Source organism: Helicoverpa armigera, chromosome 12 (assembly GCF_030705265.1).
Source record: "Helicoverpa armigera isolate CAAS_96S chromosome 12, ASM3070526v1, whole genome shotgun sequence".
Taxonomy (NCBI): domain Eukaryota; kingdom Metazoa; phylum Arthropoda; class Insecta; order Lepidoptera; family Noctuidae; genus Helicoverpa; species Helicoverpa armigera.
This window is the reverse complement of record NC_087131.1, coordinates 12,136,442-12,151,873: the sequence shown is the minus strand read 5'-3', so window position 1 is coordinate 12,151,873 and position 15,432 is coordinate 12,136,442. Positions and strand designations below refer to the sequence as shown.

At 36.5% G+C, this 15,432-nt stretch overlaps 1 protein-coding gene across 18 annotated transcripts; it reads left to right on the top strand.

Moving 5' to 3' along the window:
• Positions 1 to 121: 121 nt before the first annotated feature.
• On the top strand, positions 122 to 15,362 carry LOC110382161 (cytoplasmic dynein 1 intermediate chain). 18 transcript variants are annotated; one of them, XM_049838726.2, is made up of 16 exons: positions 122 to 408; positions 838 to 972; positions 2,529 to 2,719; positions 3,053 to 3,180; positions 4,448 to 4,480; positions 5,698 to 5,718; positions 6,425 to 6,472; positions 9,547 to 9,717; positions 10,219 to 10,375; positions 11,028 to 11,282; positions 11,662 to 11,779; positions 12,068 to 12,299; positions 12,613 to 12,773; positions 13,131 to 13,271; positions 13,444 to 13,569; positions 13,963 to 15,362. In XM_049838726.2, exons 2-16 carry the CDS (start codon positions 850 to 852, stop codon positions 14,125 to 14,127), a joined length of 2,070 nt encoding a protein of 689 aa, XP_049694683.1. In that variant the 5' UTR covers positions 122 to 408; positions 838 to 849; the 3' UTR covers positions 14,128 to 15,362. The 18 variants fall into 18 exon arrangements, with proteins under 18 accessions (XP_049694683.1, XP_049694684.1, XP_049694681.1 ...); XM_049838727.2 differs by having other exon boundaries at positions 4,418 to 4,480; positions 9,580 to 9,717; XM_049838724.2 differs by having other exon boundaries at positions 4,418 to 4,480.
• The last annotated feature ends 70 nt before the right edge of the window (positions 15,363 to 15,432 follow it).

The following is a 15,432-nucleotide window of genomic DNA, read 5'->3' as shown; positions in this document are numbered from 1 at the left end:
GAATTGTTAAAAAGTTCAAAGTAATCAGAACAGGATGAATTTTTCAAATTTAATCCTCAAAATTTTCATTTATCTATTTCGCCGAGTATGTTCGAATTTTTATAGTTAGAAAATTGCAAGCTTTGCAACCCCAAAATTTTCTACCGAAGTGAAGAAATCTTGTTGATCGATAATTTTCAGTATTTTAGAAAAGAATAAAAATAAATTGGTGCAGAGTTTGTTATATTAATACCGATTGTATACTGATTTTTATCCACTAAACTAGTTAATGGTATAAATGAGTCTAGTTTGTTATAAAGAGTGAAATCCCGTTACACATATTATATTTCTGCCACGTTTTGTGGGACTATTTTGTTGTAAACTTGTGTAAAATGCTTAGTTTTGTTTGAGAAGCAAAGTTAGTATCAGGTAAGGGCTCAACTTTATCAATAAAGCTTTCTCCAAACATTGACAGTGATTCATCAACAGCCATTGCATGACATCAGACATGTCCTATTACAGCTATCATCGGCCTGTAATCCAAAGAAATTGTGTATATTTTTATGCGTAATCTTAAGTGACAGTGGCCGATCAGATGCAATATGAATACAATCGCCTGCCTTTACTTTTATAGAAAAAGAATATTCTTAAATACTGACGAACTCTGACCTTACGACATGGAACCGGTTGTAAATAATTGATTTTATTAACAGATTTGTAGATAAATATACAAAAATCCAGCCCTAAGATGACCCACTGACCAAATCAAAGGTCACAGGATTAGTTTTTCTATAACTGTTTATCTACTTAGTAGGTATCAAAAATATTGAAGTTGACCTTTATTTCCAATATTGATAGTGAATAGCAGCCATGTCGAGCATGTCGGACCGCAAGGCGGAGCTGGAGCGCAAGAAGGCGAAGCTCCAGGCTCTGCGCGAGGAGAAGGATCGCCGCCGCCGGGAGAAGGAACAGAAAGATGCTGAGGAGGCTCTGGTAATTCTTTTATTATGAACTAGCTACCCGCCCCGGCTTCGCATGGGATAACAGTATTTCCCCACTATTTAGTGGACATACATATAAACCTTCCTCTTCAATCACTCTACATATTTGAAAAAACTTGCCTGAAAATCGGTTGCATAGTTTTGAAGATTTAGACATACAAAAGGATGAACAGAAAAAGAGATGTTTTATACTATGTAATGAGCAGATGAAGAGCATCAGTTGCAGTTGCAATTATTGTGAAATTAAAACAATTGTTTTATGTACTGGAAAATTAAACAATAGCAGTAAATATGTTATGGCAAAAGAATCTGCAATGTCAACTATCTTATAAACTTGAAGTTACAATCAGTGGCGGATTAACCCTATAAGCACAACAAGCACGTGCTTGGGGCCCCTGTTCTCCAGGGGCCTCCATCCTCTGCTGGCGTTTCATTTTATACCTACATTTTATCGAGATTCATCCACAATATACCCGAAATCACAAGGCGCGAGCAGTTCGGGAGTGACCCTTCATACACCCCCGCCTCTAAACTTGATTGGTCGCAGTGCTGTTGATTGTTGTACGATCGCAGTGCTTTTTTTTTTTCAATTGTGCAGTTGTTATACAATTTTTTTTCGGCTTCTACTCATCGTTGGGCAAAGAATTAATAGGCAACGATAGCGTTCCGAAGTCGCTATCGTACAGTCGTTGGGAAGCTCACGCTGTAACTACGAGTGCAATATAACAAACATATCCGAAAATTTTGGATGCTTTAGATCAGTGGTCCTGGTGGTGGTGGGCTGGTGGTGCCTGGAGGCACTTGTCCAACAGAAAGAAATGAAGGTTTGAAATGTAGCCCTTTTACGAAATTTTAGTTCTGAGTCTTAAAACATAATCAAGATTTCCCGCTCGCTTCGCTCGCGTTTTCAAAAACTATATGTCCTCGTTTTTACATTTGTCAACAAATTAAAAGTTAAGTACGTTTGGGCTACATTGTACGTAATTTTGGTTCTGAGTCTATAATAAAAATAATTAAAATTTCGCGCTCGCTTCGCTCGCGTATTCAGAAACTATGTGCCTTCGTTTTTGCATTTGTCAACAAACAAAAAATTAAGTACGTTTGGGATAAATTTTACCTCCGTACGAGTCCGAAAAATAAAATTTGCGCTCGCTTCGCTCGCGCATTTGAAACTACATGTGCATCACGCTCGCTTCGCTCGGTCAATTTCTTCAACCTTCTATTTCCATTTAAGTAATAGGGGGTCTACACAGGCTCTGTGCTTAGGGCCTCGGATACTCTTAATCCGCCACTGGTTACAATAGACATCAAGATTTCTAACTTGATTCTAATTAGATATTTTACATTCATGTTAGACAGCTGATAATTAAACCTTATCAAACCTATTTACTTATATCTAGATGTTCTTGAAGCTTTAAACTTGATAACTTCCTTGTATATTAAGATGCAATACCTGTAGACTCTGCCATCCATTCACTTCACTACTGGACCTATGCAACTTCTCTACTTATAGGTATTAGATATTCATAAACTAGAAACTGTTTCCAGCAACGTGCATCAGCAGCATCCAGCCTGGACAGCAGGCGCGACCTGGATGAGATGCTGTCATCGCTAGGAGTGGCTCCCGTCAAGGATGTCCTCACATCTCTGTCCTCCATGTCCTCTCTCACTCCACCGCAGACTGCTTCACCTGATGCCAGTCTGCCACATACGGATAAGTCCAGTTTACCTCCACATGGGTAAGTAGTATTTCAGTATTTCTTCATTAGGATGTAGCTGCCATTGAATCAAATACTGCAGTTCTAGCTTCAACAGTAACCAATAAAATATACATGAAACATCTTGGATAAAAAAAGATAAGACTTTCAACTTGTAGGAGAAGGAAATACCATAGAGTTGCCTCTACACTTTAAGGGACACTGCTGTTAAAAGCATTAGACTCATATTCAGTGTAGAAGAGAATTTATAGATGAGGCCTATGCTCCATACAACACTACATTAGACCATACATTAGTATCATTTAGATGTAGTATGTAGTAGAGAAAGTGTAAAACTTTAACATTCACAACCAGCGGTCCGAAGAAGCCCCCAGCCCTGCAAGTGGTATCAGTCCAGTCCACAGACATTCCACCTAAGGAGAACGTGACATATGCTAAGCAGACCCAGACCACAGCCTCCGGGGTCAGCGAGCTGCGAGATGGTAAGCTTTACGTGTAGTTTCACTCGTAGCTAGCTGATTTTGCTAGAATTTTTAGTTTTTTTACTCTATGAGTTGACTATTTGGTTTCTTTTTCTATTTGAGTTTTAATAGCACTATGATGAAGGTATTATGCAAACGATTTAGTGTATGTATGTTTGTTTGTGATAATGACAATTTGAGTTTAAAAACTCATGAAATAATGTTTCTGTAACATTATATGGATTAGAGAATTGGTGAACACAGTTTGTAATTGAATACCTGAATACCTTTCACAATATGGGAAACTTAATATAATTTATAGTATTGTACTTTTATTTATTTCCACTGAAACATTACAAATTAATAAATACATGGGTTTTGGATGTTCTGTGTGTACTGACATAATTATACATGTTTGTTCAATAACACAATTTGAGAGTTTGCATACCCATTTGGAAATAATATAATTTTGATATAACTGTGATGTCTGGGTGTTGGTTTAACTATAATTTGTCATTTGCAAGTACTAAATGTTTTTGTTAAATATATCATTGTTTTTCAATGCAGCAATCTTTAAAATTTAGAGCAATGACAAACAAGTAAAAAATTGATCATTTTTACATTGCTCATCTAAGATAACATTCAACATAAGATAAGTAAATGAATCAAAACATTTGAATTTCTTGAGTTAATTTTCTAAATTTTTGTATTGTATTTGCAAATGACAGTAACTCTTGGTAACCAATGACATCTCTGTAGATTTTACAACAGTATTTACTTTTCACTCATCTATTTTAATTTGGCCTTTGATATGCTGTCTGAGTTTATCATTAGTTCAGTATTGAGTTACAAAACTTTGGGAATCCATAGTGTGTAGTGTATGTCTTGTCTTCCTCTATATCATTTTGGGCAAAATGAAAAATAAAAACTTGTTTACAAAAGGGGTTAAATTTAATTTATAAGTTTTTTGTTTACTTTAAAAACTAGAAATAAATGGGATTTCATAGCAACGGGTGCGTCTTATATCTAATCTCATTCTCACCAAGAAAATTATGCTTCAACTAATAAAAACAATAAATAAATTCAGGCAGCATTTTATTTGCGGAATTTCTTTTGTTTTGTGAGCTTAACATGTGTCGTCTTCCATTTACAACCTATCTAATGAACTAATAATGATTATACATATAATAAATAAAAAAGTAAATACTGTATGAGAATTGTGGTGCAATGTTTGTGTTTGTGCTACCATAAACAAAAGGCTGCTCTTCCAATGCATCACCGCTTGCAGGATACATGGAGGACTGGTGGCGGCCGCGCAAAGGTAATTTGTACCTTATTAACATTGTATTAGAGTTTATGTTTATTTGTTTGTTTGTCCACGAATATGCACTTTGATTCATTGTTAGCACGTAGTTTTTCGCAGTATTTTTTGACAATGTAGTTATTATATTTTTTACCGCGAAAATAAGTAGTCGATGTTGATAGTTTGAATCGCTACACTAAAATTATAGAAAACATTATTGAAAATATATAATGGGCAATGATAAATTCGTATAGTTTTAAATCTAAAATTAAGGCTGAAAAGTGTAGACGCCTTAGATAAATCATTATTATTATTTTGCTAATATATATCATCTGCACATTTCATTATATTGATTTTTTTTACTTTACAAGTGTCATATTCGTGGACCATGTTATAAGCCCTCTCGAGGTTTATATAATGCATGCACAGATATTTGTTTACGTCAAATGGAACAAAACATATGTATACATTTGGACACGTAAAACAATTTGTCTTCAAGACAAAGTAAGATCCCAATGGCTTGTAGTTTTTGTATCACTAGATTGAAGTATTGGCAAAAAAAACCCTGTATTATTCAAAATTTTGATTTCATTAAATGAAAATGGATTAAATGGTATTAGGATTAAAAATGTAATAAGTTTTGTTCCATTTGGACTTGTAACTAATACAGATTTTTTCAAATATTATTCAAGAGCGTAGCCAGATGAAATTGCTATTTTAAACTCTTTGTGTCGGGCATAGAGTTCATTATAAATTAAAGTAACGTTCCTGGCTACGCCCGTATATGTCGGTGTGACCAAGTGTGTTCGAGCATGTATGTCATATGTGCTGTCAAACTAACGTCACTGTGCCACGCACTGTACTAAACACTGACCGAGTGTGACTGACGATAGTTTGTACGTCATAAGGCCGTGGACTCGACTGGGACGGTATATTCAACCTCCTTTTATCAGCCATTTTGGATTTGGATCTATGTCCGTCAAAACCTCTGCCGTCTAGTCTATGCCACGGCCTGTAAATTGCATGTAATCATTACAAAGTTAATGGACTAATATCAATTCATTGTGAATACCATCCATACCATGTTCAAGAATCATTTACATATGTCTATGTAAATATAAATAATATATTTATCAAAACAAAAATATTCCAAGTTCTAGATATTATTGTAAAAATATGTATTTTATCACTGAACTATAACTGACAGAATATTTTTATTTTTTGTCCTTTTCTAGCACACGCAACCGACTACTACGGTAAGTCATTATTCCGCCAGGACGCTTTCTGTCGTTTACCCTTAACACTACCTCTCTCGTGTCATGTCGGTTAACACGGTGTCGGTTGTATATTAGTCCTCATCTCGGTCTAGATTTGTATATATCTTAGTCTAGGTATCCTTACTATCACGCTTCTAGTTATTTCCTACTAACAATATAGGTGCGGTACTCAGATTACTTGATAAATCAGTTTAGCCGAATATCTAGACCATTTAATCCATTTCATTTTATCAAGAAATCTGTAACGTTTAGTGTTAGCGGGGGGTCCGAGTGACACTACTCAACTAAAACATCATCATTTGATGCACGTTTAAGATTTTACACGGAATTGTGGCCTTCCAGAGTTCTCCACTAGGTCTCTCCCAGGAGACCTACATAGCGGCCGCAAATAAATGTATCCAAATTATAATATGTGTATATGAATTATGGTGGTATTATGGGGTCGCCGTATCATTTCACGCTGTTTACCCTTGAGTCGACTAACCTACACTGCACAGGTCCTAACACACGGACGCGTCGCGCGCTCGCGCCTCGCCCAGCGACGCGACCGGGCGACACGATACGGTCATGCTGTAAAATATATAAGCACTAGCTATCTCTATGTATAGTTTGAATTTTTTTATATATATTTATTATGGTCGAAAGATACTGACATTGTTTTTTTGTTTTTTCCTCCCTTTTCAAGATGAGTACAATCTAAACCCGGGTTTAGAGTGGGAGGACGAATTCACAGGTAGGTTTCAATTCCGAATCATACAAACAATCATTTTTTAACTAAATATTGCCCTTCGTAGAGCCTGTGCCTATCACCTAGCATGGTTTGTTGTCTATCTATTTCTATTATGTAACGCTATTTATGACAAAGCTAACAAAACATAACGTACGTAGCATTTACTTATACTTGTGTGTGTTTTAATACAGGATCCTTCATTTCTAATCTAGTTGACGGTCAGCCAGTATACTGGTTGGTAATATGGACAATTTTAAATAGTTATAATAAAAATACACAAATTTTATTGAAAGAAAAGAAAATCAATTTTACTGCTGACAGTCAGCTGTAAATAACCCACGACACCTGTATTACATTACATACATTCCAAAACAATTGTTCATATAAATATTACATGAAATCCATACATATTGCATGTGACAGAAATACATGTTGTGTATAAGTATGCATGACAAGTGACGTCATCCATATCTTCCATAGACAAGTACTTTATATTTTTATTTTATTCTTTATTATAATGAAACATGTACCTCTCTTGTGGAGAGCTCGGGAAGTTATTTTGCATATTATTTTTAAATATAATTCCAAAGCTTTCTGTCACCAAATGTTTTAACGCTTTTAAGAATTTGTGTGTTTTAGTTGCACAGTTTTAGAGGAAATAAGTAGATCAAATATCGTTCATTCAAACATTTTGATTTACTCGCTTGTATATGTGTAATAGTATAACTTTCAGTTTCTCTTACAAAACTATTGATACATTCAACATATTTTTTTGATAAAAGACATTCCGAATGCCATAAAATAAAAAGTATCAAGCTATCTCCTACTGAAACTTTCATTCAAAATTAATCCGGTATAATATTTCAGTATGCATCACCATCAGTAAACAGATTAATTGCATAAAAGGCTATAAAAATAATCACTAATTCACATAACTTTTCGAGAAACTGAAAGCTCTCTTGAGATTATAGTTACAGTAACGCTCTTCTGTCCATGCTGCGGTTAGAATTAGAAGGTATTATATTATTCAACTTCGTATAAAAAACTTTTTCTAGTGTGCATGATAGTACTGTAGATTATTTAAACCTAGTTTTTTACTAAAGGGGTAAAATAATCAAGGTTAACTTTTACCCTATCCTAATATAAGCATGCACCCTTTAGATTATTTGATTTTTGATTACTTATATCCTATATTATTATTTTTTATTTTTGATTTATTCATTTCATACTTTGAAGAGTGATAAAAAAATACAAACTCTTTATGATGTGATAGTATTTTTAGGGTTCCGTAGCCAAAATGGCAAAAACGGAACCCTTATAGTTTCGTCATGTCCGTCTGTCCGTCTGTCCGTCTGTCCGTCTGTCACAGCCGATTTACTCGGAAACTATAAGTACTACAGTGATGAAATTTGATGGGAATATGTGTTGTATGAACCGCTACAAAAATATGACACTAAATAGTAAAAAAAAGAATTGGGGGTGGGGCCCCCCATACATGTAACTGAGGGATGAAATTTTTTTTTTCGATGTACATACCCGTGTGGGGTATCAATGGAAAGGTCTTTTAAAATGATATAAAGTTTTCTAAAAAACATTTTTCTTAAAGTGAACGGTTTTTGAGATATCAGCTCTCAAAGTCGTAAAAAGTATGTCCCCCCCCCCTCTATTTTTATAACTACGGGGTATAAAATTCTAAAAAAAATAGAGGTGATGCATGCTAATTAACTCTTTCAACGATTTTTGGTTTGATCAAAGTATCTCTTATAGTTTTTGAGATAGGTTGATTTAACTGTAATTTACGGAACCCTTCGTGCACGAGTCCGACTCGCACTTGGCCGGTTTTTAGATTTAAGAACCTCTAAAGCAATTTTATTTATAATTTAATTAACTAATTTGCTGTAACTGTAGTCTCATGGCATCGCTTTAGGGTATAAGCCGCATGATTTTAGTTTGTTCGAAACTGGAACATTCGAGACATTTAACAAACTATGTCATCTGGTCGTGTGATCATGTAACTCGTAGAAGACGCTTCAATAGCTAATGTTCATGAACAGATCATTGACTTAATACATTGTTCGTCTAGTAACAGTACGTGCTTTTGATAGGATGAATAAAATTTATGAATAATATTCAAAGAAATTATGTTAAAATTGAGTCCATTGAGTAACCTAATGAATACTTTTTATTGCGAATTAATTTGAAATTGTTTGTGTCCAAAAGTGCATGTAGAATACTTAGTAAAATACACAGTGTATTTGCAATTAAATCTGAGTCACTTAAAAAAAGTTAAAAAAAATATAATTCTATTCATCCTATGCTATCGTACTCATCAATTTACAAATGCCTTATATGTAAGCAGCTTTTGAACAAACACTCATAATAAAAATACTTATAACCTTACTGACAATACCAGGGTTTTTACAAATTAATTAATAATTAGCTGAAGCTTGAACAGCGTTAATTAACGAACTTTGGAAGAGCAAGGCCCAAATGTTCCGTGTTTGAAATTCAAAATTGCTGCTTACATGTTTCGGTTCAAAATACTTTATGACATTCATACACACTGAGTAGTTAGTGTTAGCTACACTAGTAGAGCAGTAGACGAATCTATCTTCATAACTCACACATTATGTGTTTCATGAAGTTATATAAAAAACCACGTACATGATTATTCAAATTCACTTTTTAAAGTATGAAAAAAAAAATAACGTTATATGAAAATAACTTCATGAAATTCAATACAATTCAAAGTACGGCCGATTTATAGAACAGCGCCATCTATTCAGCGTTGTTTATTCATTCAAACATAATTTTCAATTTTGAAACCTGAGCTCGTGATACTTTTCTTATACCATTTCGCATGAAGCAATTTATTCAGTAGACTTTCCTCCTCTTTTAGTCCTTTGATACTATCATACTTTAAGTATGATTTTTCCCGAATTTTCCTTCACACAAAAATGCACCAAAAAGTTCCTCAAGTACCACGCTCAAGGGGTTATCAATACAAACAAGTAAATAAGTCAGCCGTACACCGCACACATCCCCCCCGGCAAGGGCCATTCTTATTCACCGTCCAGTGCTTACATTCGACGGCGACGGCGCGCGGCAAGGCGACGAAGAGGACGCGGCGTTCCACGGCAAGCTGCCCCCTGGCATACTGCCGCATGGCCTGCCCACCGTTAAGGAGGTGCAGCCGGCCGTCACTGCGGCGCCGCAGGAGAAGAAGGATGAGGAGAAGGAGAAGAAAGGTTAGTAGTTGTTTTGTTGATAGTTGAATTAAAAATATGAAGGTTAAAGTAGGCGGAGTGATTAGGTGAACATCAGGATTTTAGCAATAAGTAGGGACAAGGTTCGAAAGACAACAGTTGCAATTTTGCTCTAATCAATGCAAACAGGATCTGGCCAAGGTCGTCGCTGAAAACTGCAAGAAGTGAAACCTTGAACTGGCCATGCACCGTTCAGCAGTAGACAGAGAAAAAAACATTTAGGAGAAAATTATGTCGGCCTTAAATTAGCCAAGCTATCAAATTAAAACAGGATCTAATCAATAACTTAAATTATACTATTTTCGCTCTTATTACCTAGTCATCAAAATTGAGTTAGTAAAAAAAAGACCCTGAAAATATAAGACGTTTCATTCAACCTTCGCTGTCCAATATTTCACCACGCACACGGCATAGTCAGACTTGTTTCAACTCCACTATATTGTACCCTCGCCATTTAACTCCTCTATATTCTCCCCCCACCAGTTCGCGAGCTGAGCGTGGACGAGAAGCAGACGATCATGCTGTCGGCGGAGTTCCAGCGCTTCATGTCGAAGGCGGGCCGCGTCATCGAGCGAGCGCTCGCCGAGTCCGTCGACATCTACACCGACTACACCGGCGGCGGAGACGCTGAGAATGCACTGTGAGATGATTGTTATACTTCAGCCTATTCTTATACTTCATCCAAACATACAGGTTCATCATTAAACAACAGGTCATTTTGAAAATTAATAGTAAACGGTTGCTTTAAGAAAACTGACATTTGTCTTCTCTTCTGGACCTTTCAGAAATAAATAAGCTGCAAATATAAATTATATCAATACTTTCTATAGGTATAATGGAAATGGATACGAAATATTGGTAACGTACGAGTTTACAATGAAACTAGACTGTTTTATAAAAAAGGATTTCTGTAAGGGTTTTCTAAAAGAACTCACTTCGCATCCATTCGTAGTTATGAAATGTGACCAATTTGAGTTTTATCTATAACTTGAGGTTTTGGATTTTTTTGATTAATGAAACTTTCAAAGTTAAATAACAATAATTTACAAACATAAAGACATGTGTTTTATTACTAACGTGATAACGCATTTGCTTCAATCAATAATTTTTGTTTACTCTCAATTTACAATGTTCTAAATCTAAATACTATCGCCTATCTTTCTTTATTTAAATTAACCACTCAATGAAGTTGAAGATGAACATTTTCAAAACCATTTTTTTTATTATATAACTTCGATACTTAGAGCAAGCAAGCTATATTACATTGTCTCTATACAATATTCCTGTTTCAGCGATGACAAATCCGATGCACGTCTATCACTAGTCCGCACATTCTACGACGAGCGCTGGTCTCGGGGCCGCTGCGTCACCTGCCTCGACTGGTCGGCCGCGCATCCCGAGCTCATGCTGGCCTCCTACCACAACAGTGATGATGCTCCCCACGACCCTGACGGCGTCTGCCTCGTGTGGAACACTAAGTTCAAGAAGACCACTCCTGAGGATATCTTCCACTGCCAGTCGCCGGTTATGAGTGCTACTTTTGCCAGGTAAGAACTCCTACCATAACAGTTATGATGCTTCTCCTAATCCTGATGGGGTCTGCCTCGTGTGGAACACCAAGTTCAAGAAGACCACTCCTGAAGATATCCACTGCCAGTCGCCGGTTATGAGCGCTACTTTCGCCAGGTAAGACCTCATGGTGGAAAGTTTTTAAAGTTTTGCAAAAGCTCGAAGTCTAACAAGTAATCTTAGTTGACAACTGGTTTGTTCACTGTGTTGTTGTTGGAGAATTCAGCCATTCCACTTGATTTTTGTACATCATCTCGACTTAGAATTATAGCTTGGTCTAATATAGGTGAGAACGAATTGCCTCCTTTTTGGGAAATTGGTTAAAAATGGGGTGCAATAATAATGTTCTTTGTTCAGGTTCCACCCCAACCTGATCCTTGGCGGCACATACTCCGGACAGATCGTGCTGTGGGACAATCGCGTGCAGAAGCGAACGCCCATACAACGCACACCGCTCTCTTCACTTGCTCATACCGTATGTAGCGCTTGTTTATGTAATACATTATACAAACTATATAATTTTATGCTCTTCAAAGGGTATCACCAATAAACACTACGAAATATACATATTTTTAACCACATCATGTTATTCACATTTTATTTGCTACACAAAATACAATACTGCCACATCTTAACTATGTATGTATCTCCTTCACTGCATTTGATCAGAAGACCTTATTTATACCAAGAACATCTAATCGAAACCTATAATGTTGACGTGTCTTAATTGCCCAAATAAAAACTACCAACTTTACATTTTCAGCACCCCGTCTACTGCCTCTCAGTAGTAGGCAGCCAGAACGCCCACAACCTGATCTCCGTATCCACTGATGGCCGCATGTGCTCCTGGTCTCTGGACATGCTGTCCCAGCCCCAGGAAACCTTGGACCTTCAGCATCGGCAGAGCAAGGCTGTGGCCGTCACCGCTATGGGCTTCCCCCATGGAGATGTTAATAACTTCGTGCTTGGCAGTGAAGATGGAAATATTTATACTGGTGAGTTGGTTCAATTTGAATGGTGTTGCAGATGCAATGCCTTTCAGAAAATTGTGTTCATCAAAACAGAATTTTCGCAAAATATTTTGGATGTTGAGTTGTAAAGGATCATGCATTCATGTTTTTGTGAGTAAAATCGTAGTAGGTACGTTTCGCAAATTCATTGATGGTGTGGCTAATGAATTACATGCCTACATTATAGATAGAGTTACATGTACCTGTGTTTTGCCAAGCAGCCGCATATATCTTGTGTCAATAAATACTCGCATTTCTACCTCAATAAAGTCAAATGTATTTTCTTTATTTCCTGTAGGCTGTCTATACGGTCAGCGTGCAGGAGTGACGGAATGCGTGGAGGGTCACGCGGGGCCCATCACGGGCGTCTCGTGCCACGCCGCCGCCGGCTCCGTCGACCTGAGTCATCTGTATCTCACATGCTCTATGGACTGGAGTGTTAAGCTGTGGAGCCAGAAGGTATGTAGTTTTCAAATGGTATATAAAGGTAAGTGGCTGTGATAAACGAAAGTTCAAATAGACTAACATGATGAAGGGTTCCGTCTTTCGCCATTCAGCTACGCAGCTATTCAGCCAATCCTAAAAAGGGTGAGGAAAATTGGCAATAATTGATAAAGATTTTATTCTGATCTGTAATTTTCATATTCTTGCTGATCGCTGCTATAGTCAAATAAATATCGATTCATTCTTAATTTTTCGTTAAATTTCTGCCAACATCCTCAAATTCAAAATGTATAATCCTAGTAGCGAAACTATTGCAATAGGTTGGCTTGTAATACTCCGTTCTGGTAATAAATAAATATTGTACGATTCCAGGAGAACAAGGCGCTGTACTCATTTGAGGACAGCGGCGACTACGTGGTGGACGTGCGCTGGTCGCCCACGCACCCCGCGCTCTTCGCCGCCGCAGACGCCGCCGGCAGGATCGACCTCTGGAACCTCAACAGAGATACTGAGGTACAAACCTATTTACTGATGTATCAATAAGAGAGGATCCTTAGTGTCCTTGCGGTTTTTTGTTTGTTTTTTTCCATACTGCCACCTGTCTAGGTTTAGCTAGACTACATTTGTCAGTATTTGTGATGTGAGAAGAAAAGTATTTCGACTAATAAACATGTATTTTCCGCAGGTGCCAGTGGCGTCGATCCAGGCGGAGGGCGGCGTGGCGTTCAACCGCGTGTCGTGGACACCCTCCGGCACTCACATCACTGCAGGGGACGACGCCGGCAAGATATGGGTCTACGAGCTCGCTGAGGTACACATACATAATCTTTAGAGAATTAGCTGGTAGTTTTGACGCCGTTATTTGTCGAATGTCCTATGTGCTTCCAATATTCTGGCAACTGTTTTATATTTGTGAAGAAAAATACCACTTTCGTTGAACCTTGTTATTACTGAAGAATTTAACTAGATTTTTACCCTACCGCCAAAGCCCCTTCGCTTGCACATGACGTCGTTGAATCACATGTAACGTTAGTGCAGCGTATACTTTTCGAAGTCTCTTACAAGCGTGTTACAATACGCATCTTGTGAACTGTTGAAATTACTGTGAAAATACCCTAGTTACGCATTAACCGCTTTTGCCGATAATTCCACCAACTTAAGTTAACTTTACCACAAAAATAAAACTTTAAAAACTTCACCACAGCACGTCTCTCAACCCCGTCACGACGAATGGAGTAAGTTCGTCTACACGCTACAAGAGCTTCGCAACAACCAAGCAGACGAGGAGACAGACCGGCTGAGCCTCGCAGCCAGCGGACCTTCCTCCCTCACCAGCCTCACCAGTCTGGCCAGCAACCCGCTCAGGTAACTGCTGCGCTGTCCCCTGTGAGTCGGAGCCTTGGATATGCTAGTGTGATGTTGATCATCAGGAAATTGTATGTGCTAAAGGCCTTTGTAAGTAGTGAGATGTGTATCTAAGTAAATGTAAGCTTTATATCCCTAAGTTACAGGGACAAAAGAGGTGTTTGGTGATGCTCAGGGAGTTAGGGAGTGTATATTTTATTAAAACTGCATTTATTCTTATAAAAGTATAGTTACGCATCTCGCTACTTGTTAGGGACAAAATGAAATGTTACTGATGTGGCTGTAAGATTTTGTATGATGTGTCTTATGAGATTGAGATTATTGGCTGATTTTTGTATGGCTGGGACATATAACAGGTTTTGGAAATAATGTTCAATATTACATTAACATATTCAAGTTGTTCAGAACTGAATAGATATGAAGACATGGTTGAACCAGTGTTAGGATTTGCAAGATAAATGTTTAGTTGCAATATACAAATATTATGTGTCTATATTACTGCACTATACAAACATAGATAGAATATTATGTGCATTGTTGATACTTAGAACTTTGCTTACTTCATAAGAGAATATTTACATGAATAAATAAATGAGTATTTTATCATTCACTTTTAAAATTATACAGATGCTACAACATGCAAGTCTTTATGAATATTACGTAATAAATAAATAGTAAATGTTGTAACTAAACATTATTTTGAATAACATCTCTCTTATTTAGTTCGAAGATAGCTATGAAAGATAATAATTTGAATGTTAAATAATATGTATATTAGAACTTACTGAATAGAAGCAGCTGAAAAAACCTTATTTATGTAAACTTTAGTTTCTCTGGCACAAAATGAAGGGGACAAATTATATAGAAATCTGATGAATAATTATAACATATTCAAATGTATTAACAGATTTAAATTGTATGTAACTGTATGATAATTAGTAATGAAAATTATGTACTTAATGTACTCTACATGATTTTAGTATTCTTGTCACCTTCATTTTGAGTCTTATGCATAAAGCAATAAGGCAGTCTTTATAGCTGTTTACTTAAAGACATCTTGAGAATGTAACAGATAAAGCTAAGTTAGTTTAGTTTTGTGTTATATAACTTAGTTATCTATATTCATATCGCTAATATTTATTAAGTACAGGTACCTATTTATAGTATTACTCAAAACTAAACAGATATTGCTTTATTGTAAAAGTTAAATCAATTAAATAATAAATTGCTTATATAAAATTAACTTTTGATTTATTTTGGCCCAAATCCTACCCAGCTAAGTTAATTACAAAATAAAACAATATTGTGC

What these genes read in the sequence shown, in the direction of transcription:
- LOC110382161 (XM_049838724.2), top strand. Translation starts at nt 850, where the DNA reads ATGTCGAGCATGTCGGACCGCAAGGCGGAGCTGGAGCGCAAGAAGGCG. An exon ending in ACACGCAACCGACTACTACG is followed by an intron (nt 5,719 to 6,424) that starts GTAAGTCATTAT and finishes TCCCTTTTCAAG; the next exon opens with ATGAGTACAATCTAAACCCG. An exon ending in ATGAGTGCTACTTTTGCCAG is followed by an intron (nt 11,283 to 11,661) that starts GTAAGAACTCCT and finishes TTCTTTGTTCAG; the next exon opens with GTTCCACCCCAACCTGATCC.